The 21,963-nt window shown below is 32.6% G+C and overlaps 1 protein-coding gene and 1 long non-coding RNA gene across 26 annotated transcripts in view; one reads left to right on the forward strand and one right to left on the reverse strand.

Annotated features, from left to right (window-relative positions):
* Slc4a10 (solute carrier family 4 member 10) overlaps positions 1 to 21,963 on the forward strand; it is a 432,277-nt gene that overhangs the window by 322,337 nt on the left and 87,977 nt on the right. For all 22 annotated transcript variants that reach the window (XM_031370397.1, XM_031370402.1, XM_031370408.1 and 19 more), the window contains 2 exons: positions 7,851 to 8,011; positions 13,594 to 13,782. In XM_031370397.1, coding sequence (XP_031226257.1) covers positions 7,851 to 8,011; positions 13,594 to 13,782 — 350 coding nt within the window. The remainder of the gene's footprint in view (positions 1 to 7,850; positions 8,012 to 13,593; positions 13,783 to 21,963) is intronic.
* LOC116090227 overlaps positions 10,298 to 21,963 on the reverse strand; it is a 34,054-nt gene continuing 22,388 nt past the window's right edge. The window contains exons 3-5 of one of the 4 annotated variants that reach the window (XR_004118616.1): positions 13,572 to 13,734; positions 12,676 to 12,804; positions 10,298 to 10,501 (exon numbers count right to left, since the gene is read on the reverse strand). This is a non-coding gene — a long non-coding RNA (uncharacterized LOC116090227). Of the gene's footprint in view, positions 10,505 to 11,985; positions 12,152 to 12,675; positions 12,805 to 13,571; positions 13,735 to 21,963 lie in introns of those variants that run through there. The other 3 variants (XR_004118614.1, XR_004118617.1, XR_004118615.1) reach the window with 3 other exon arrangements.

Below are 21,963 nucleotides of genomic sequence, written 5' to 3' on the forward strand. Positions count from 1 at the left end.
ATATCCACTTATTAGAGAGTACATACCGTGCATGTCCTTTTGGGTCTGAGTTACCTCTCTCAGGATGATATTGGAGAGATCCCATACAAGTAACTTTACAGCACAACTGAAAGCTCTAGAACAGAAAGAAGCAAGCACACCCAGGAAGAGTAGGAGACAGGACATAGTCAAACTCAGGGCTGCTATCAATAAGTTAGAAACAAAGAGAACTATACAAAGAATCAAAAAAACTAAGAGCTGGTTCTTTGAGAAAATCAACAAGACAGATAAACCCTTAGCCAAACTAAATAACTAAAGGGCACAGAGACAGTATCCAAATTAACAAAATCAGAAATGAACAACAAAAACTGAGGAAATTAAAAAAACCATCAGAACCTACTACAAAATCCTATGCTCTACAAAACTGGAAAATCTAGATGAAATTGATGATTTTCTAGACAGATGCCACATACCAAAGTTAAATCAAGAGCAGGTAAATTATCACAACAGGCTCATATCCCCTAAGGAAATAGAAGTCATTAAAAACCTCCCAACCAAAAAACAGGGCTTTTTAGTTTTTCCTATGAACTATTATTACATTTACCCAGCATGTCTTGTTTTTTCTTTGTTTGTTTGAATGATTAAAATTGATAGTGTGCTATTTTGTTGTTATTGCCTTTAGTGAAAACTTTTTCCTGAATTAATAAATTTTACATCTTTCTGCATCAAAAACAATAATACAGGCTCGACATGGTGGTATACACCCTTAATTCCAGGGAGAAATAATCTGATCTCTGTGAGCTTGAGGCCAATCTGGTCTACATAATAAGTTTCAGGCAAACTAGGGATACATAATAAAAATAGTCCAACCCCCCAAACAACAATAACAAAAAAACTCAACATTAAAAACAAAACAAAATGATACAAAAACCAAAACACGAACAAAAACCCCAAATCAGACTATTAAAAAATAAATGTGATCATCTTTAGCCACAGAAAAGCATGATAAGATCATCTCCACAAGACTGTGGAATTACTTTTGCTCTTTTACTTTTAAAACGCTGATAAAGGAATAAACGTGCACCTATCACTGTTAAATGGAAAAGGCATCTGTCCTCTCCTGGCTACAGGAGACATGTTCCTGTTGGCAGCAAAGGAGGACTGGTGGATGAGATAGCTCTGCCGTGAATTAATTAAAGTAAATCTCTTTCATTTATTGCTAAGAAGCACTCCTTTGTCAGATTTTGTTTTTAGTTATGAGATTGTAATATAATTATAACATTTCTTCATTCTCTTTCCTCCTTTTAAATGAGTGGTTCTGCACCTTCCTAATGCTGCAAACTTTAATACAGTTCCCTATGTTGTGGTGACCCCCCAACCATAAAATTGTTTCATTGCTACTTTGTAACTATAGTTCTGCTACTGTTATAAATCATAATGATAAATATCTGATATGTTACTCTGTAAGGTTTGTAACCCCTAGGTTGAGAACCACTGCTCTAAACCCTTCTATATACATCTCTTTGCTCTTTTTCAAATTCAGGACCCCATTTTACCCCATTTATTGTTACTGCATAATATATATATATATGTATATACACACACACATAAACATATATATCCTTAAATACAACATGCTTAGTCTATATACTGTCATATATATATTACATGTGTATATGTTTCCATTTGTTATTAGATAAACACTTATTCTTACTTGGAAAAGACTGTTATTTCTCCCTCTTTTAGCATTCCTTAGTTGCCTGCAGTTCTTCATGCAGGTTTGGAGTTTCTCCCTTCTATTTTGGCCTGTCCATTTGTAGCACCTATGTTCAATTCATCTTTGGCTAGTTACATTAGTGAAATTGTATTGATAATAGTTTCTGATGTCACTAGTAGACATAATCTCACAGATTTTGTCTTTTAGGATTGTTCTCCCTTCTATCCCACAATATTCCCCGAGCCTATCTAGTGTGAGCCACTAGATAGAGCCACATCTAGTGTGAGCATTTTATAGATGGACTCATTGGAACTGGACTCCACAGCTTTGCATTTTGAGTGGTTGTGGTTTTCTATAGTGGCTTCCATCCATTTCAAAGAAAAATTTCCTTGATGAAGTGTGAAGACTCCACTTATCTGTGGGTATAAGAACAAATGTTTAGATTTTTTTAAAGGACAGCGGTTGTTTAGTAAATAGTGGTTGTAGGTTCTCCTCCAAGATCTATGACTTCACTAGTACTGAGTAGTGGGCTAAGTTTCCAATACCAAGCCCAATTTTCCCTCTTGTTGAGCAGATCTTAATTCTAATTAGAAAGCTCTTGGTTACTGCTAATGTATGCATGCCACTAGTACACTCTTAGGGTTACTATCTCGGTAGAGTTTCATTGCTTTCAACCTTTATAATAAAAATGAGAATTGAAATTTAAGTCTTTTTTTGTCTTGAGTACCACATCATTGTTAGAATTTTCCACTTTGTAGATGACATAATGATCCATTTCTTTGATTCAGAATATACATATAAATTTCCCAGTCTCAGAGAGCCAGGACATGGCAGAGGAATATTAGAAACATCTTTCCTTCTGTCAGAGATAAGCAGATAGGATTTCAACATGCTCTCATAAAATGACTTGAATAATGTGCTCACCCTAAATGACCAGAGTGTATTGCTCTGTTCATCCATAAAGAATAAAAGAGATGATCTGGTTAGTTATTAGCATCCTCTGCTAATGCTAGCTAGGATCCTTGTCTGTTGCCATACTTTTACAGTCTTAAGCATGGCACAGCTGTTTGAAGTTCATGGAGACATCTGATAAACAATAAAAACAGACATTTAAGAGAAAGGTAGGTACATTTGGCTGAGATGCAGTACTTCACAGAAAGCAGAATGTACTCATTGGAAATTTAAATTTTTATGAGTTTTAACGTGATAGAAGTGGCTTTAGTTTTGTTGCCATTGTTCATCTAAAAATAATTTGGGTTGATTAATTAACCCATCTAATTTTCAAATGCAATTTAATTCTAATAAATAATTGAAATATACTTTGCACTGCTTCTTTATTTTATTTTTTCTTTATTTTTGTTAGTATTTATGTGGGATTAGTAGCTATCTACTCAAATAGTAAAAATAAAAGTGATTTTTTTTATTATTTTTGACAAGCAAAACTTGAGCAAAGTTTTAGATTTAGAAGTTAATAGTTTGAATCTTATCCACTTAGTAAATGTTTGTGGACAACAGCCGTTCTGTTTAAAACCCTAAAAGAGGTATATAAGGAGACTAATAAAATAACAAAATTACAATATCCCACTTAAAAATAAGATGTCTCTCTTAGAGCATTTCTAGAAAGTGAACACAACCACCAAAGCTGGCTGGTGGTTGGGGCAGTGTGCTTCATTCAATATGCTTGTCTTTTCAAATGTGTTCTACAAATGCACTCAGAAGAGCCTAGAAGGGCCTCGTAGTTAAGTCATCGATAGTTAAAGGTAGCATAGGAAGGGTTAGTACACCAAAACAATCTTATTGATGCTACAAAAGCATTTGAGGGTCAAGATTAGTAAATATTCACAACTGAATTCTTAAATAGAATGCAAAATGCAAAGATCATATGAATTAAGACAGCTCAAAAAATACACATGCAAGTAACATTACACATACTGATCAGATTATAGTCAAGCGTTTTGAAATATTTTTGTATAGACATAAACATAGATATATATAACAACAACTAATGAAGAAAAAAGAGACCATGAATTTGATAGGGAAATGAGGCAATTATATTATAATCTCAAAAATTAAGGAAATTATTGAGAGAAAAGAATAATTAGAGCCATTAAAAATTGGGTTTTGATAGTTTCTTTCCCCTTAAGATGAATTGCTTTACAAATATTTACTAGTTCTGTTTCAAATCTCTTAAAAGTGAAGCCTTACCTGGGGTATCTTACCTCCTTCAAAATCATAATTTAGGGCTATAGAGTTCCTTCCTATTTGACAGAATCAAAGAATAAAAATTCCTAAAAATGTAAAGCTGAATTAGTGTTAAATAATACATGCAGAGTTAATTTCTCTAGAAAATGTCAACAGAGTGTATTTGAAAACTGAAACAAATTGCAGTCCACTAGGTCATTAACTGTAATGGAACATTTTGCAACTTAACCATATACTCAATGGCTAAAAGTCTTGAAATAGGATCTGCAATGTTGTAAACCTCTTTACTTGTATAATTAAATGATGAAATTGGATGAAAACACAGAAAACAAAGTGATACTTATGTGATATGTATTATTTTTTTAATATAGTCTCCTTAAAAATTCTCCCAAGTGTGTCTTAGCGCTTTTGGCGTAATTCTGGGTTGGCATAAAGTGTTGAATCATGAAGTGTGTGCTATTCTCAGTAACTTGGTATCTGTAACTTGTAGACTTCCTTTATGGAAAGTACCTTATGTCTTTTCCCATAATTTTCAAAAAACCTATGGTTACGTCAAACCATCCATGCCTTAGCTTACAGTTGGTCATTTTTAGCTATGAAGTTGCTTAGAGCTCTCAAGATTCCATTCTATTCTAACAGAAACAAGCACTCAATTTGAAGTATTTTTTATAAATGAAATAATATAGCATGTGGATTTGTATTTAAAATGCCATTTTATATAATACATAGATGTATAGATCATAATCAAGAACTAAGAGACACACTAACGTGTGGCTAACTGTTTTTTGACAATGTGCAAAAGTTATTAAATGAAAGAAAGAACCATTGATAATCAAAAGCATGAAAATAAATAAGGAAAATGTGTAAAAGTCACCATAGATTTTTTTTTACAAAGTAAGTGTATGGCATATATATGCAAATAGCATACATATGTATGTGTGTATATCATATAAACATTCATACCAATTTATCTTCAACGATTAAACTAAAAAATTGAAATATAGAAATTAGGGGGTCTCAGAACACACAAGATTCTCTTACATGCAAGAATGGCTTGATGCAATCATGGTTTCTATGAGTGTTATGGGAGAAGGTAGAAAACACACACATGCACACACACAGAAACATATACATAAAACACACAGATGCTTGGCAAATGGCTTAGAAAATATTCTCCGTCATTAATATTTAGGGAAAGGCAAATTAAATTTTATGTAACATGTCACTATATAACCACTAAAACAGTTAAGATAAAACATTGACAAATCAGAGGTGCTGTTCAAGATATAGAGCCGCTAGACTTCTCATCCTTTGAGTGTAATTGCTAGAGAAACACTCTGAATAAAACACTGTGGTAGTTTCTTATACAATTAAACTCATGTTATTTAACACAGCAGTTGTACTCTTAGACATTTTGTTATGTAGAAATGAAAACTCTTGTTTATGCATTAATTTCTACATGCATTCTACATAGCAGAATATTACAAAAGAATATTACTCAGCAGAAAAATTGAATAAAGTATTGAAATATGAATTTGAAAAGACTGTTGGACAGAATCACTGATTTAAAAAAATTAAAGAAGTGTCTGGGGATAGCTCAGTTGGTAAAGTGTGTGCCAAGCACCAAAGGCCTCCTGAGTTCAATCCCCAACACTCAAACAGAAACCAGACAGACTAGTGTAGAGAGCCTATAAGTCCAGCTCTGGAGACACAGAGACAGGAGGGTCCCCTGCGCTTATAGGCCTGCCAGCTTAGCCTGATCAGTGAACACCCAAACCTAATGAGAGATCCTGTCTCAAAAAGTAAGCAATTCTCATTCCTAAATGTGATGTATCTATTACACTTTTCCCCTCAAAGCTCAGAGATATATGTAGAAAAGATAGAAAGTTTACTGTATTAAGAAGTTGTGAACAACTTCTAGAAAACAGTGTTTTCCAGACACAACAAGGCTGGTGTACATATGAACTCATGGAGACTATAACCATGTGTATAAGATTCACACATGTTAAAGCCAGACAAAATCCCAACGAAGAAGCAGGGAATTGTCACAAATTCTCACCATTAGCCGAGAAGTTATTTGCCAAGGATAGATACTAGGAGAGGGAAATATCATCCTTCTGTTTGCAAGTGGAGTAACACTGGGTATGTCAGTTGTACTCCATGGCAGGGATCATGTTGAAGATTAATTGGCCAACCCAAGCCAAATTCTATGCTTTTGGTTTTTTGGTTTGTTTTTTTTTTTTAAGAGAGAGAAGAACAAGAAGTTGGATGTGTAAGGAGCTGCTGGGGGATGATCTGGAGGTGTTCAGGGAACAGGAAAAATATAGTCAAAATACATTTTATGGAATTCTGAAAGAAAAGATCAAAGCATAAAAGGTATTATGGTAGATGATTCCTGAAGGAATGAAACTGGAGTTGACCTGTGGCCTTCCCATGCACACATGCACTTGCATTCCCTCCTCCATCATGCACACTCACATGTGCGCATCAGTACACACACACACACACACACACACACCCCAATAGAAACACTCAGTTGAATGGGGTGGTCCACACCTGTAGTTTCAGCTTGGGAAGCAGAGGGAAGGAGGGCTATCCTGGGCTGCATGGTGGAACCCTGTTTCCAGCTAGAACTCCCACAGCCTTCTCTGCCTTCCACAGTAAACATTAAAAGAAGCCAAGGATCAACAACACAGAATAAAAAACAATTAAACAAGGAAATAGAAAAATCATGTTGACAAAGTGTTCTTTGAAGAGATATTGTCGATGATTTGGTGATGAAATGTGAGGTTTTTTGATCCTTTGTGGGATCTCTTTAAGCATAGCTTTCCCCACTATGTGTAAAGATAGCCTGAATGGTATTTTGCTTCTTGAACATTAGGACAGATCCATGGCTTTCTTGACACCCATTTCGACTCTACTTTCTAACAAATTCTTGGTTACTACCTGCTAATACATTTGATTCTTTGGCTAGTTTCTCACATGGGTTTTCATCCATTGATGTTGAGTCTTTTATTACATAAACAGGAAATACCAGATAGGTGTGTGTGTGTGTGTGTGTGTGTGTGCATGTTTCTATTTGGAAAGAGGAAATATGGCCAGAGTGATAAGGACAGAGGCATGAGTAAGGGAAATGGAGGAGGGAAGGCTATTTAGGCTAGAGTTCACCAGAGGTGGTGGAATTAAACAGGTCCTCGGATAAGATTAGAGAGCAAGCCCCTAAATCATTGAAGGGTTGATGCCAGAGTAGTAAAAACATTGACTTCCCTTATCTTTCCTATATGTCTTAATTACAAAAGAACACAGATATTGCTGACTGTTTCTTCACACTAAGAAGGCAGTGGTTTCCACTTGGATTCAGAATTCTTGTTCCACTCTTGGCAAGAGTACCCATGGAATGATGTCCTAGACAATTGTGTATCCAGGTCCTACCACTGACTGTCACGAGTAACTTTTTTCCAGACCAAAATAACAAGAACTTTCCCTACAAAATAAATGCAAAATTGCATAAGCATCCTACAAATTTATTGGAGAAATTGTCATCTAAAACCTGAAAATTTAAGAGTTCCAACTACAAAGAAAAAAATTAAGTATTCTTTCACTGCTTTTTTCCAACTACAAATGTTTTTCCACAAAGAAAAATGCTTCCTTTTTTAAAATTAGTACTGCAATAGTGACCACTGGCAAATTTTCATTAAAAACATTTCTGCAAAGCTAGATAAATTAATGAAAACTAATTTTTTTTGATAATCTATTACAATAAAAATGTTTGTTTAATAGAATTTAAAGAGAATGTAACTGAGTAAAGTGGACTACCTTTTCCTTATTTCCCCAAACCCATGGAAACCATTATCAGTTTGGAGACTTTTCTTTTTATAACGTTTTTATGATAAGGAATAATTCTTCAATATTGTAATACTTAATATATTTATAAGAATACCTATTTGTATAGGTGGTTGAAATTTGAAGAAGATGTGGAAGATGGAGGAGAAAGATGGAGTAAGCCCTACGTGGCCACTCTTTCATTACACAGCTTGTTTGAGTTAAGAAGCTGCATTCTGAATGGGACTGTGCTACTGGACATGCATGCCAACACTTTAGAAGAAATTGCAGGTAAACTGTTTGTGACCTTAGTCTATTTAATTCTGACAAGTTTGGCTGACTTTTATTATTCTTTTTCCTGACAATTCCATATATGTGTGAACAGTGAAAAACAAGTTCTCATGGTCTGTGTAAAGAACATTAAAATAATTTTCTTCTATCTCTTTATTTGAAATAAAATAAATTGAATATGAAATAAATCTCATCTCACTTCTAAATAATGATCTATAGCAGGAAAATAGATGGCCAGATCTCCCTGAGTATTTACATGAGCATGTTTAGACCACACACAAAGAAACTAATCTTTACATAGTTAAAGATCTCCCCTAAGGAGTTTGTTTATATGGATTAAGTGACTGAATTAGCATTGAAAATTGATTAATTAGAATAAGTTTTGTAGTTGCTATATGAAATGTATCTGTCAAGTTTCCCAGGCTTACAACACTGACCCCAGAACACACCTTTTATGATTCCATTTAACTTTCTTAAAGAATGTGATTTCTAATGTTTTCCTTAGGAAGTTACCCAGAGCAGGAAATATCCAGTAAGTTAACTTTTCATAGATTTAATTGCTTATTTTCCTAGCTCTGTTGCCTTTGTTTTGCTCATCTTAGCAGACCCAGTGAAGATGAGCTGTTTTCAATCTAGTTTTCCACAATTACATTTTCTGAATCTATTCTTGCAGTGAAAGTAGTTCAATAGGCCCAATACCCCAAATATCTTTTTATTTTTCTTGGTGATTCTCTGGTCAGTCTGGGCCTTTTTGTTTGGTCCAAGTAGTCACTTGAATGTTCTACTTTCCATGTAGAGCTCTTTGCACACTACCATTCAGGATATGACAGTAGTTTAGAGACAACAGTACACAGAAATTACAGGTTCTGGACATAACTATGTTGATGACTTTTGCTTCACTTCCTTTTCAATTGTGAATAAAAGATTCATAATTGCAACTTGACTTTAATATAAATGATATTTACTTCAACCTTCATTAAAGTTTCATTAAAATTTCATATTGTTTTCTTTTTGTTTTTTTCATGTTATTATCATGTAATTTTTTAATATTTAATAGATATGCTTTATATTTTTTCCTTTTTTATTAGATATTTTCTTTATTTACATGTCATATGATATCTCCTTTCCTAGTTTCCCCTCCAAAAAAATTTAAAAAACCAAAGAACAAAATCAACAACAAGAACAAACCCCTGTTCCCTTCCCCCTCCCCCTGCTCACCACACCACCCACCCTCTCCTGCTTACTGGCTCTGGCATTTCCCTACATTGGGGCATAGAACCTTCACAGTTTGTCCTTATCTACCATTATATCTTACTGTTATAGCAATCTTTAAATGTATGATGGAGGCTATTTTTTCCTATTAAAAACAAATATATAGAATTAATATCTTAAAGATACTATTTGCAGATAAGGGAATAGTTTCTTTGAATTAACTTGTATTCATAAAGTTGGCTTTGTTCATGACTATGGTGATTTAAAAACTAGTTATTTTTCATATCATCAATTATTTCTCTACTTTAGGAAATCAAAAGCTAGGTACATAAATTAATACCTAGTGTCTATTTTCCAAAAACATGTTTGTTTGTCTTTAAGGATTCCAGATCTGGGATCCTGTCATTTCAAGAATGAATAACGTCTGTAAAATTAGTGCTTTCTAGACATTTCTTTGTAAAGGAACCAGATATTGTTTTGGAATGGCAAACAATTTTATGTCAGTGTTTGTTTTGTATTTTTCATCAGAGTTTTGGTATGGGTTTTTTTTTTTAATGGACTTATAATTCCTTAAAGAGATTTTGTTAGATTTAGTAGCAGAAAATCCCATTTGCATCTGGCAGGTCTGTCAAGAATTTCTGGTATAATTAAAGTAGGATTTTCTTTTGGATGAAGTTAATTTAAAACATATCTATTTCCCCATGTTTCAGGGAACTCAATAAATACAAACTCTATCCCTCAAAATATTACTTAGCCTTTTCAAATCCACAAATCTCTAGGTATAAAATTTCTTACCATGTTTTATTCTGATGCAGAGATTAATTATGTCAAAAGTGTTTCCTACTTACATTCATATACATTGTAGACAATTTATGGTCTGTGCTAATCTCTTTAAAACTGAGCATTATAAAGATTAGAAATGGAAATATTCTCTTTGAAGTGTGAATACTTTACCCTGATTCTGTCAATGAAAGTCAGAAAGAAATTAAAATCAAACTAAAGTTAGTATCACGGACAAATAATCAATCATAGCTCACAACTCATTAAAACAACTTTTGTCACTTAAACTTTTTCACTGAAGGATAAATTTAATAAGTGGCTCCACTGAATACAAAGTTAAGACCAGTTTGAGAATGCGTTATTTGAAATCAGGTTCATGCCAGGTTGACGACACAGCACGCATCTTTAATCCTAGCATAGGAGGTCAGGTCTCTGAGTTTGAGGCCAACTTGGCCTACACAGTAAGTTCCAGGCCAGCCAGAGATGCATGCCGAGACCCTGCTAAAAAATAAGACAAAGTCATAAAACTAGGCTAATATTATGACAACCCTTAGTATACAAAGTTAAGTGTTCTGCTTTTATGCTGTTAGTGTTGGCAGCCAAGAGGACTTTATCACTTCATCTTCCCAACGCATGTATCTTTCTCTTTGATAGTTAAGGCCATGAGTTTTCAGAGCATTTGTATGGGAAATTTGAAGACAGAGATTTATATAGTTTTTGCAAAAAGTATGACTTATTAGAATACTTTGTGATCATGATGAGTTGATTATACTAAAGCAATTACCTAGTTATGATGAAAAATAACTCTTCCATCTGCAAGCCTTTTTACACAGCACTGATAGGTTTTGTAGAGTGCTTGCAGTCAGAACAATGTGCACTATTTATCTTTTTCCTTCTTGCTTCTTTTCTTAACAAGATCTTGGCATGGGGCTTTGGCAGGCTCACTATGTTAGGCACCATTGCCTGCTGAGATGTGAGGGCTTGACTTTGGGCCTAAAGCCATCATAGCTCATTATCCCTTCCTATGTTTCTAGTTAATATACTGATAAGTATTATTGTGGTGAAGAGAACAATGTGGGTGATGACTGAGTCACTTTCATGACTTTGGTGCTTAAGCCTCACGCCAGTATGCTTTATTCTTAAGCAAGAAGATTAGCCTCCCTCGTTCACTAATACAGTTTGTAATGTGGTTGTGCCTTAGATGTATGGACTGGTTTTATGGGGCTACTGAACACATGAGTACTTTTTAAACCCAGTTTACTTTCTCCTATGTATCTGCCTGAAATAAATGTAACTATAAAGGTAGACATTAAGGGATTTTGTAGTGCTCCTGTGATTATGGCTCAGTAGAATTTTAGTAAAAATATTATAGTATATATGCTTTTTATATGATCAGATTAAGTTCTGTTTAGCATATAGAACAGGGGAGTCTTAATATCCTATTTCTGGACCTACCTTGAAATTGTGTTATATTAATGTTTTAATAACTTTCTTATAACTTCTATTGTATGTGTATATGTATTTTATATACAATTTTGGTCACAGCAAGTTTCCAAAGTAATATAATAGGATGACAGTTCTTCAGTTCCTTTATTTTGTTTTAATTCAGAGATATCGTAATTACTGATCTACAAAGAGCATGAATTTACATTTCATCGTTTAATGCCATGCACTTTTTGGAATTGAATGAGACTTTTCATTGCAATGGATGACTTCTAAGTACTTCACATGCATCATTGCCAACTCCCAAATATTCATTTTTAACTTTTTCCTATTGTGCACAGAAAGTGACAGAGCAAATTATATTCCTTGTTTTAAGTATGGCCCACTGCCTAGTCTTGTAGGCCTTTTGAGCTGTGACTTGGGACATTTTACATGACTGAAAATGAAAACAGGAATGGCTTTTATAATGTAAAAATTGTATCAAACTCAATTTCAGTAATCTTTAGGAAGTTTTAATGAAGTTCAAAGGCAGAGTTGGATAGTTGTGATGGAAATTGTTTATTATCTGGATTATGGCAGAAAAATTGAGGCTAATTAACCCAATTCTTGTTCTACCCAAACAACTGTAGGAATCCCATCTCTGCTGACAGTGATTGATTCATGTCAATCATGAGTAGAGTTTTCTATGCCAGGTGAAAAATGAACCTTTTATAAAAGAAAGGGACAAAAGTTAATCTATTTCCTACTGGACAAGAACAAAGATATTTCCTTGTTACTGCTGGCAGCCACCTTATACCCAAAAAGGAAATGAGACTGTGCCCAAAGTGCACATCCTCAAGAGGAAGCATATAGCAACACAAAAAAGAAGCTAGAAGCAGCCTCATTTTGAATTTCCTCTTCTGCAAGTCAATCAGATGAGTTAGTTTAACTGAGTTTGTGCTTTCTGATTTGTACTTTCTGTGATTGACAAACTCCATTTATTATCTCCATTGTCTGTTTCCATTTCATAGAAACTGAAAACTGTGTGTATAAGAGGAAAGTTTGCTAATGTTGATGCCAGCAATGTACTGAATGCGTCAGCAGGAGACAGTTTACTGGCAACTACTTTATATAATTTGTACTCCCAAAAAACCAATTAGAATTAATATTTGATATTGTGAAAGCAGACTAGTAAAACTGAGGCTTGGTGAAGTTGTATTATATTATTAAAGAATTTCAAAGGCCCTTACCTGTTATTTATTTCATTGGCACACTTGATGTGTATGACAAATATCAATGTACTCAGTTCAGTCTTCTGAAATCTTTCCTTCTACGTCTGAAAGTTATAGTTCCTTGTTATCAAACACATTCTATGGGTACTGTTAGAGAAAGAGATAAGTTTGTAACAAATAAAATGCTTACTTAAATATAAATTCTGGGAACCAAATTGCTGGATAGCTCCTAAGCCCACTTAGAAGAATCAAGAAAATTATTCTTCACTAGAAAGTCATACAAAAGCCACATTAAAATATGTGCGAAATTTCAAGTGTTTGGCTAGTGCACATCTTTAATTTGTGTTCTTGAGTGGCTGAGAAATTTATAGTGTATGTTTGAAGTTCACCTGATTGCAAAGAGGGACGCAGTTTAGTTAGGGTAATTTGCATTTTCTGTTTCTTAAAAGTGTAAACTGAACTTTGTAACTAGTTAATACTGTTATAAACTTTGAGCATAAGAAGGCTCCATAAAAAATGCCTATCTTCTATTTAATAAAAATGGTATGTATGTGTGTGCATGTGCACACGTGTGCTTGTGTGAGGGGGGGAGAGGTAGACACAAAGAGACAGACACATAGAAACAGACAAAGACAGAGATAAAGACTATAATATAACTTTTTCTGTTATAATCATATGAATCTGTTTGATGAATTACATAACTTTTTGTTTAATACATTGAGTATGTTTAAAAAATAAGAAGTTGTTATTAAAATTAAGTGATTTATAATGAAAATTCACATTTCCCTGTATCAATCCTATAAAAGATAGACTTTTATTTAAAACATCTTATATTGAGATTGTCAAAAGAATTTCTTCCTATTTTAATATGATTAATATTTGGGGTGTCCATTTTAAACAGAAAAGCTGTGCACCTTATCTTCTTTCTGTCTTCAGATATGGTCCTTGACCAGCAGGTCAGCTCAGGCCAGCTGAATGAGGATGTACGTCACAGGGTCCATGAAGCTCTGATGAAGCAGCATCATCACCAGAATCAGAAAAAGCTCACCAACAGGATTCCTATTGTTCGATCTTTTGCTGATATTGGCAAGAAACAATCAGAACCAAATTCCATGGATAAAAATGGTAAGTGCTCTTCTGTATCTACTATAGGACCATGAAGTATTAAATTCTTTCTAAATACTTAAAAACTTTTATTTGAAAATTGTTTATTGAAATTAATAGTTTTAATAGAATTGTTTCCTTTTGTGTGCATATATATATGTATATATATATGTATGTGTGTGTATATATGTATATATATACACAAATACACTGTATATTTGTCTTATTTTATCATCAAATTGTAGGCATTTTATCAAAGAACTTGTTTCTAGAAAGGCTCATAAAAAGAGTAAAATAATCCATTTCCAATTCTAACTTACAGATCCACAGCAAACCTAAATGGAGCACATCTTCTATCTTGACCTAAAAAGTCTAAGCCTCCTCTTCTTCATAGTTGAGGAAAGTAATAAAATGGTTTATGATGTGGTGGCCTTCTAATTGAATCACCTTTTTTTTTTTTTTTTTGTAGAAAAAGGTTTTCCCATCTTGGTCTTAGTCAACCGATTTCATTACTGATAATATAATAATGAAACAGTTAACATAGCAGCTAACATGGCCCTGCCAATCAGAAGCCTCCTCTATGCCCCTGAGCACAGTGCCCTTTATACGGCAGTATCTTGGTGTGCAAGGAGCATTCTCACCATCTTCTCACAACAGCATACTTGAGCAATATTATTTTCTTGTAACCTTGCTCTTTTGTTTTCTCCTGGAATGAATTTAGTCATTCATCATTTATATTAAGAAATTACTTCATAGCTTCATAAAGGAAAATGAAGTTACCATAAAGATATTATGAATTTGTTATCCTTGTATCAGCTATAAATGCTCTTCAGTTCTAAAAGACAAAAATTAATGACTGCCATATAGCTCAGTCAGTAGAATGTTTGTCTAGTATTCACAGTATTCCATGTGTTATCTGCAGCACCAAGTGAATGGAATATTGTGATACATTCATATTCATAATCCCAGAATTTAGGTAGAAGCTGCAGAAAGTTCAAGGTCAACCTCAAGTACATAGAATGTGCACGATTAGCCTATCAATAAGATATTGACTTTAAAAAAAAATCAAATAAAAGGTGAAAATACTTTCAAATGATTTATTGGAAAATTGACTGCGGTAACATGACTTGACAAAACAGAATATTTTAGTGATTTTCTTCCCTTTTCAAAAGTTTTAGATATATTTTATAAATACATGAAGATATATTTTCTTTAGTCTTTGTATTGTGAGGGTGTTTTCATACTACTGAGTCAAATGTACACAAACAAAAGAAATACTTCAATGAATTGTTCAGTTTGTTTCAGAGTATCTTAAGGTCATTAAGTACAGTAAGTCTCAGGATTTAATGTTGAATAGTAATGAATGATATATTTCTAATTGAAAAGTAGCATTTGAAATATTTGGTTTTTATTTAGGTACTGTGAAAGAAGTGACTTGGTAGACAGAGATCTCCCTTTTCTTATAGTGGAAGGCTCGTTACTCGGGCCCCCACTTTGTTACCTTTTGGTACTCTCTAACCTTGTCTGTTGTTGCTTTGTGTTTCTATTTTGATTGTATATCTGTATGAGAATGTATTGTCTTCTATTTATTACACACTATAAAGCCAACAAAAGCAACTGAAAATTTCGTTTTTAATTTTTAATAAATGAAAGACATAGAAATGAAACATAGACACTGTCCTTGACTGACTATAAAGCATTGGTATTACATAGAAGCATGTTTGTGGATATATATGCAAAGTGTCATTGAAAGTGTCACATGCAGCTGGGCAGTGGTGGTGCACGCCTTTGATTCCAGCACTTGGGAAGTAGAGACAGGCAGATTTCTGAGTTCGAGGCCAGCCTGGTCTACAAAGTGAGTTCCAGGGCAGCCAGGGCTACACAGAGAAACCTTGTCTTGAAAAACCAAAAAAAAAAAAAAAAAAAGAAAGGAAAAGAAAGTGTCACATGCATGCCATGGCATGTACCAACTTATATTAGTAGATGCTGTTTTGAAGATGTAGAGCTAACATTGAGACAAACACTATATTTAAATTAATTCATATTCAAATTTATAATTTGATTTAAAATATATACATATTAATGTGAAATTGAAGATTTTATAATTTGAGATATAAATGTAGTGGTTTACTTTTTAAAGGGAAACTTGAGGACAATTTTATAGATTTTAAGAGCAAACCCCCTGGGTAGACAAATGGTAAGTTCTGGCAGCTGCCTAGAGGAGGAGACTAGAGAACAGGAAAACCATCCTATAGAAATTATTGTTGCTTTATAGTGCTAATACTTATTTTGTTGGCCAAGGTTAAGAAATACAATCTAGATATTTAGTAACTTTTATGAGAGATTTAAGTTTGCTTGATTTTAAAATCTTATTACAATATCCCATGTTTTAATTTTCCCAGATTTTTGAAAAATTTTTGACAAATAAACAGTCCTCATTTTGTTAAATTTTTAGAAATCAGACAATAACGTGAAGACCAAAATGTGCTTATTGAAACAGCTAATCATCATATGTGATACAATTCCTATATCGTTTACTTCAGTCTTCATTGAGAATGATGTTTGTATTTGAAATTTTAGGTACATTTTAGGGAAAGGGAAGAAGGTGTGGAATTTATTGACTTGACCCTGTGTTGTCATGTGCATACCTATACTCACTCCTGATGTTTAAAACTTCCATTATATTTAAGGAGATAGGACAGACTTTCAGCTGTGAATCACAAGTCTACATGCAGACAGACTTACAGCTGTGAATCACAAGTCTACATGCAGATACGTATAGAGACAGCATTTACAGAGAGGACTTTCGTTTTATCTGTGAAACAGCTTCGTTTTTCTAAAAACTAGAATCTGAGTAATTCTGTTGCTGTCTGTACAGTCAACCTTTATATGAACACATACAAATCTTTCCAGGGCATATGTTAGGGTAATAGGAACTTGGAAGCACTTATAATAAGATTCATATATCCAATTAAGTATTGTTGTGCAGCATCCTGTCAGTGGTTGTTTCTAAGCCTAGGCTTCTAACACCTCCTCATGACTCTGTTTTGCTTCCTCACACACTTTACATAATTATGTGTTCTGAGAAGTCTGAAAATATGTATAGACTTCAGCAATTTAGAAGTAAGTCTCCTACCCACAAGTGTGAAAGACCTTTACTACTAAGGTTCTCAATCTACTTATGGACTCTATAAACTGACAAACGAGATAAATAAAGAAATTGGAACTCAAAGCATAAATATAGAATTGACATATTGTTTTAAAACATGGATTAGAGAATTTTTATGGAGTAATAGTAAAAGGGGATGCAATGGAATCTTACCATCCAAAAGCATAAATGTAATATTCTTTTTATTTTAACAACACCTTTGAGCAAAACATTTTACTCAAAAAACGGGCTTTTTCTTTTTTAATCAATAAAATTAAAATTAATAGAGGGCTTTCTAAAAAACTTGACAACAGCACAAGTTTTCTTTAAAAGAAGCAAAGACATAGAAACAAGTTACCTACCCTTGTTTAATGTGGTTTTGTTTTAAGATCAAAATTAGAAATGTCCTCAAAAATGAAGTGATATTTACATAAAGAAGTTTAAGAAACAGAATAACATTTCTGTTTCCTTAATTGAGTGCTTTTGGGTATGTTACCTTGGTTTTTCTCTCAAGGATTAAACATCCAAATACTGCATTTCAAATGCAGGTCTTCTTTGTTTTATATGTTACATAAAAAAAAAAAATAGTGTATTTTCTTTCCCTATCTTTTTCCAGTCCACGTTTTCTCTTTGTTACTTTTCCTTGGTGATTTATGATATTTTTTTCAATTACACCTACAAATACTCTGATGTATATATGTATATGTTACATATGTATATATAAATATTTTTGGTATTCTTCACATTATCCTCAGGGTTAAGATGCAAGATGCTATGGATTCCCCATGCATTTTTAATGCCACCATGCTGTGTTTAACTTTCACTTTTCATTAAGCATCAAAACTGTGAGAATTAAATGACTGATTCTGATGTTTCAATAGAAAGTGACAGTTACATTTGGCAAAACAATTGCAAAAAATAATAGAAAATATATTTACTTTGACATTAGAACCCTGAAAAGAACACTGAAATGAAAAATATCAGGACTATTCAAGTCATTTCTTGAATCTAGAAACACATTTCAAACACAAATGTGACTTGTGTTAGATGTTCAAGAAATCAAAATACATTAATGCTTATATTTATCATTTCTGTCACACATTCCCTTACATGTGGAGATATTTGTATTGCAATTCTGTTGTAAAATAATGTTAATTTCCTGATTACCTGTTTTCAATAAATCTTGGGACTCATGGCTTCTGTAGTATAGGGTATCTTCATCCCCCATCCATTATTACTAATTTCTAACTCTTCTCGTGCTTCTACGCCTTTTCTCTTTTCTAATTAGAATAATTTCCACTTGCCATTTTTATTTAGAACTTGAAAGTTACAAAGCTTCTGCTAACGTCTTCTAGTTTACTACTCAGAGTCCTAAGTGCAGAACACTTAGATTTAGAAGGATGGCCTATGCGCTGAGTATTCTGACCTGGGTAGGTTGAAGCCCTTCCAGCAGTATACATAGACATATTGTTAATGATGTTTCTTTGTGGTTTTTAAACTAGCTTTATTGCCTTAAAATTACTTTTCTTATAATGCTGTACTTTTATTCCCAGATGCATAATGTCTTTATGTGTTTAGATATTCAGTTTATTTTTAAAGCACTGTTATTGTAAATAATATAGCATGTGGTATTTATTCTTCATAATGATCTACTTTGAAGGAGAAAGCTAGAAAATTACTTCTTAATGTTGCTTGAGAGAAAGCACATTAAGAGATTCGTATAAATGAAAAATGTAAACATTTCTACTGTTAAAAGAAAATTAAAATTATGTTAATTATTAAGAATTGATGTGTCTGTTTATAGACTGTATTGTCACTGAGCTATGAAATTGACTACATTTTAAGAACAAACATATTTTTAAGATAATATGTTTAATGTTTTAGTTTCTTATTTGAAACAAATTATTTTCAGGCATACCAACTTTCAATAATTAGTGGCATGAATACTCTTTCTGTTTTTGAAGTGTAGCTCACCTAATCATAATTTCCTAAGAATTTAATCTCTCTTTCTCCATGTTCTCTATTCCCATAAAAATGTATTGTTGCACATATATGTAACTTTGTCATTCATCTCTATATTTCTTCATTTATCCCTGTCTTGTGTCTGTCTCTAACAGGCTCATCTCATCTCTGTACCTCCCTCATCTCCTACCCTTTGGGTACTCTAAATGCGTTGAAGGTTCTGAGGTAGTGTAATCCGGCTTGGACTCTAGGATAATAGTACTGTACCTCCATGTCTTCATCCCAGTTTCCTTCTACTACATACATTTACACTGGATTAACCAGTAGCAAATAATGATATATGTAGGACATAAATTATTTAATGATTTGATTTAGGCTAAAACTATAAAAAATAATAAAATGTAAAACTGCTATTTTATATCACTCATTCACACAGTGTGCATATAGGAAAGAGCTATATGTAAAGACTCAAATATGATTCAAAGAAAATCAAATAGGTGCTAATATACATGCTATATACTCTAAATTTGAATTCATATATAATAAAACAAGTTAATTGTTCATTATAATAAAGAACCATATATTTAATAATAAATGTTAGTGTAAAGTAATAGTGTAAATAAACTAATAAAAATAAAAAGGATAGTGTTAGACTTCTCAAATATTTACATATAAATAGTTATAGACTTTTATCATATTTTGAATAAGTTTCATGATGCTTTAAGATTTGCATAGTATAATAGTTAAGGTAATCTATATATGAATGAAAAAAACAGATTTTTCAAATTATGAGTTCTAGCATATTTGCTATCTGATTCAATCTCATCAAAGTTGGTTTTAGAATGCCATTTAATTACATGAATTTTTATCTGAGCAATTATCAGTGCTCATGGTATAGGAATTAGAATGAAATAGACAAAAATACTTGTTTGCAAGCATCATGCTAACATAATTTGAAAAGTTATCATAAACTAATAGTACACTTGCAAAGTTTCTGAATATTTAAGGATTTATTTCTAACTTTTTACTGTTTTTCCCGCAGAGAGGAAAATATCCTTGCAAACTCTTTTCTATTCTATTAGAAATTAGTCAGTGCACCTAAAAGTTGTCATTTTATGAATGACTTTTTTATCATATAAGTCAGCAGTTATGTTAGAAATGTCCTTCCCTATATGTCTACTCACCTTAGATGACAGTCTTTGAGTTCATGAAGTGCATTTTGTAATCTAAGCCCATCAACTTCTTTCAAGTAGTGACTGATACTTGAATTAAGTAAGTTTTTAAACAAGGAGTTATAAACGTCAACAAATTGTGACTGCTATTCTATTGTCTGAGGAATCTAGTAGATGGACTATTGCAATGCATGCACTTTAGCTGTGTGTATATAACAAAATATATAAGCTTTATTTAAAGTATAGTTATTTTTCCTAAATAACATAAGCTAACCTTTTAAACTTAATTCTGAAATTATACCTACAGATTTTCAGTGCCCTACAAAGTTGCCAGAACTCCTTATTTATATTATTTTATTTTAATAATTTAATGTATAGTTTTAGAAGTAACACTTCTAAATGATTCTAAATTTAGATTTTAAATGCTATTAAACTTTGAATGACTTTAGATGTGACAAATATATTCATGTATTATTCTAAAGATACAAATTCTTGTGGTTTCTATACTTATCCAGAGGGTGGTTGTACTATAGAATACATTCTTTCCTCTCTGTGCTATAGTACAAGTTCTCTAGATTTGTCTGTACTCTAGGAATACAGTTATTACTGTCATCTAGTATGCTTCTTACTTGATATACAGAACTAGGTCATTATTAATATCACTTAAAAGGTTCAAAGATTGTAGTTTCTAATTCACTTTCTGACTATCAGTTTTATAAGGTAATATTTTATACTTTTAATTCTTAAAACAGGAGTAGCATAGAAGAGTAAATTCCCAAATATATTTATTACAATTATCACAAATAGCAACATACTAGTGATCATAAATATTTACCAAATGAAATGTAAGTGCCAATGTTTAACTGTAGTTTATAACCTGAATATAGCTTATGAAATATTGTTCCATCACATACATTACATCAGTGATGTATGTATACATATATATGAATAAAAAAACAGATTTTTCAAATTATGAGTTCTAGCATATTTGCTATCTGATTCAATCTCATCAAAGTTGGTTTTGTATTGACTTGACTCTTTTTGTATGTGTTTTCTTATAGCATTATGTAAATATTTCATGTAGTTACTGACTACATGGCATAAATTATTATAAGAAAACATATATATGTTTAATTTTTTCTGTAACATGAGTCTTACCACTTAATTTTACAGAACATCTAATAAATTTATGTTTAAATATATCTAATGTTCCAACTCATGAAATTATGGAGAAATGTTGTGAAACTGGTGATTGAAGACATCTGTTAGTAGCACAAATGCATTATGTAAAGGCTTTTTAAAAATAACAGTTATTATTTTGAGAACGGTAAATTGAATGGCTGCCGATGAACAATTCAGTCATAGCTTTGCATTACAGGTAGAGATGGGAGAATGTAAAGTTTGTCTGACTTCCTTTGAAAGGTATTCATTGCCTTGAATTATGTATTCATAACTGAAAATCTGTATCCATGGTTTGAGGTTAACTCACTTTAAAAAGCCATTGGATCGTTACCTTCACAAGGTATACTATTTTTTCTGTTTTTGATGGAAAATGGAAGCAGAAAAATTTTAAATTTTTTTATTCTTTAAATTCTAGAAGTATATTAAACCTATTCCTTTCTGATAATGTGATTTTAATCCAGAATGCTATCTGTTAGCAGATTATCTCTGTCAGCCTTACTAGTCTAAGCAGTGAAATTATATGAGTAGGTAAAATAAATAATTTTGGTTTTAATCATCTTTGTTGATCAGCCAAAAAAAAAATTGAAGAAAAAAATTCTGTAACCATTTAAGGGAGTTAGAGAAGTTCAGAATTGACAGTAATCAAAGAGGACGAGAATAAAGTTGAATTCAGAATAAAACTGAGGTATCAGCATGCAGAGAGAAAAGGTGGGCACAGGGAGTAGTTCTTTTTTTTTT

This window comes from Mastomys coucha, unplaced genomic scaffold (genome assembly GCF_008632895.1).
Source record: "Mastomys coucha isolate ucsf_1 unplaced genomic scaffold, UCSF_Mcou_1 pScaffold15, whole genome shotgun sequence".
NCBI classification, from domain to species: Eukaryota; Metazoa; Chordata; class Mammalia; order Rodentia; family Muridae; genus Mastomys; species Mastomys coucha.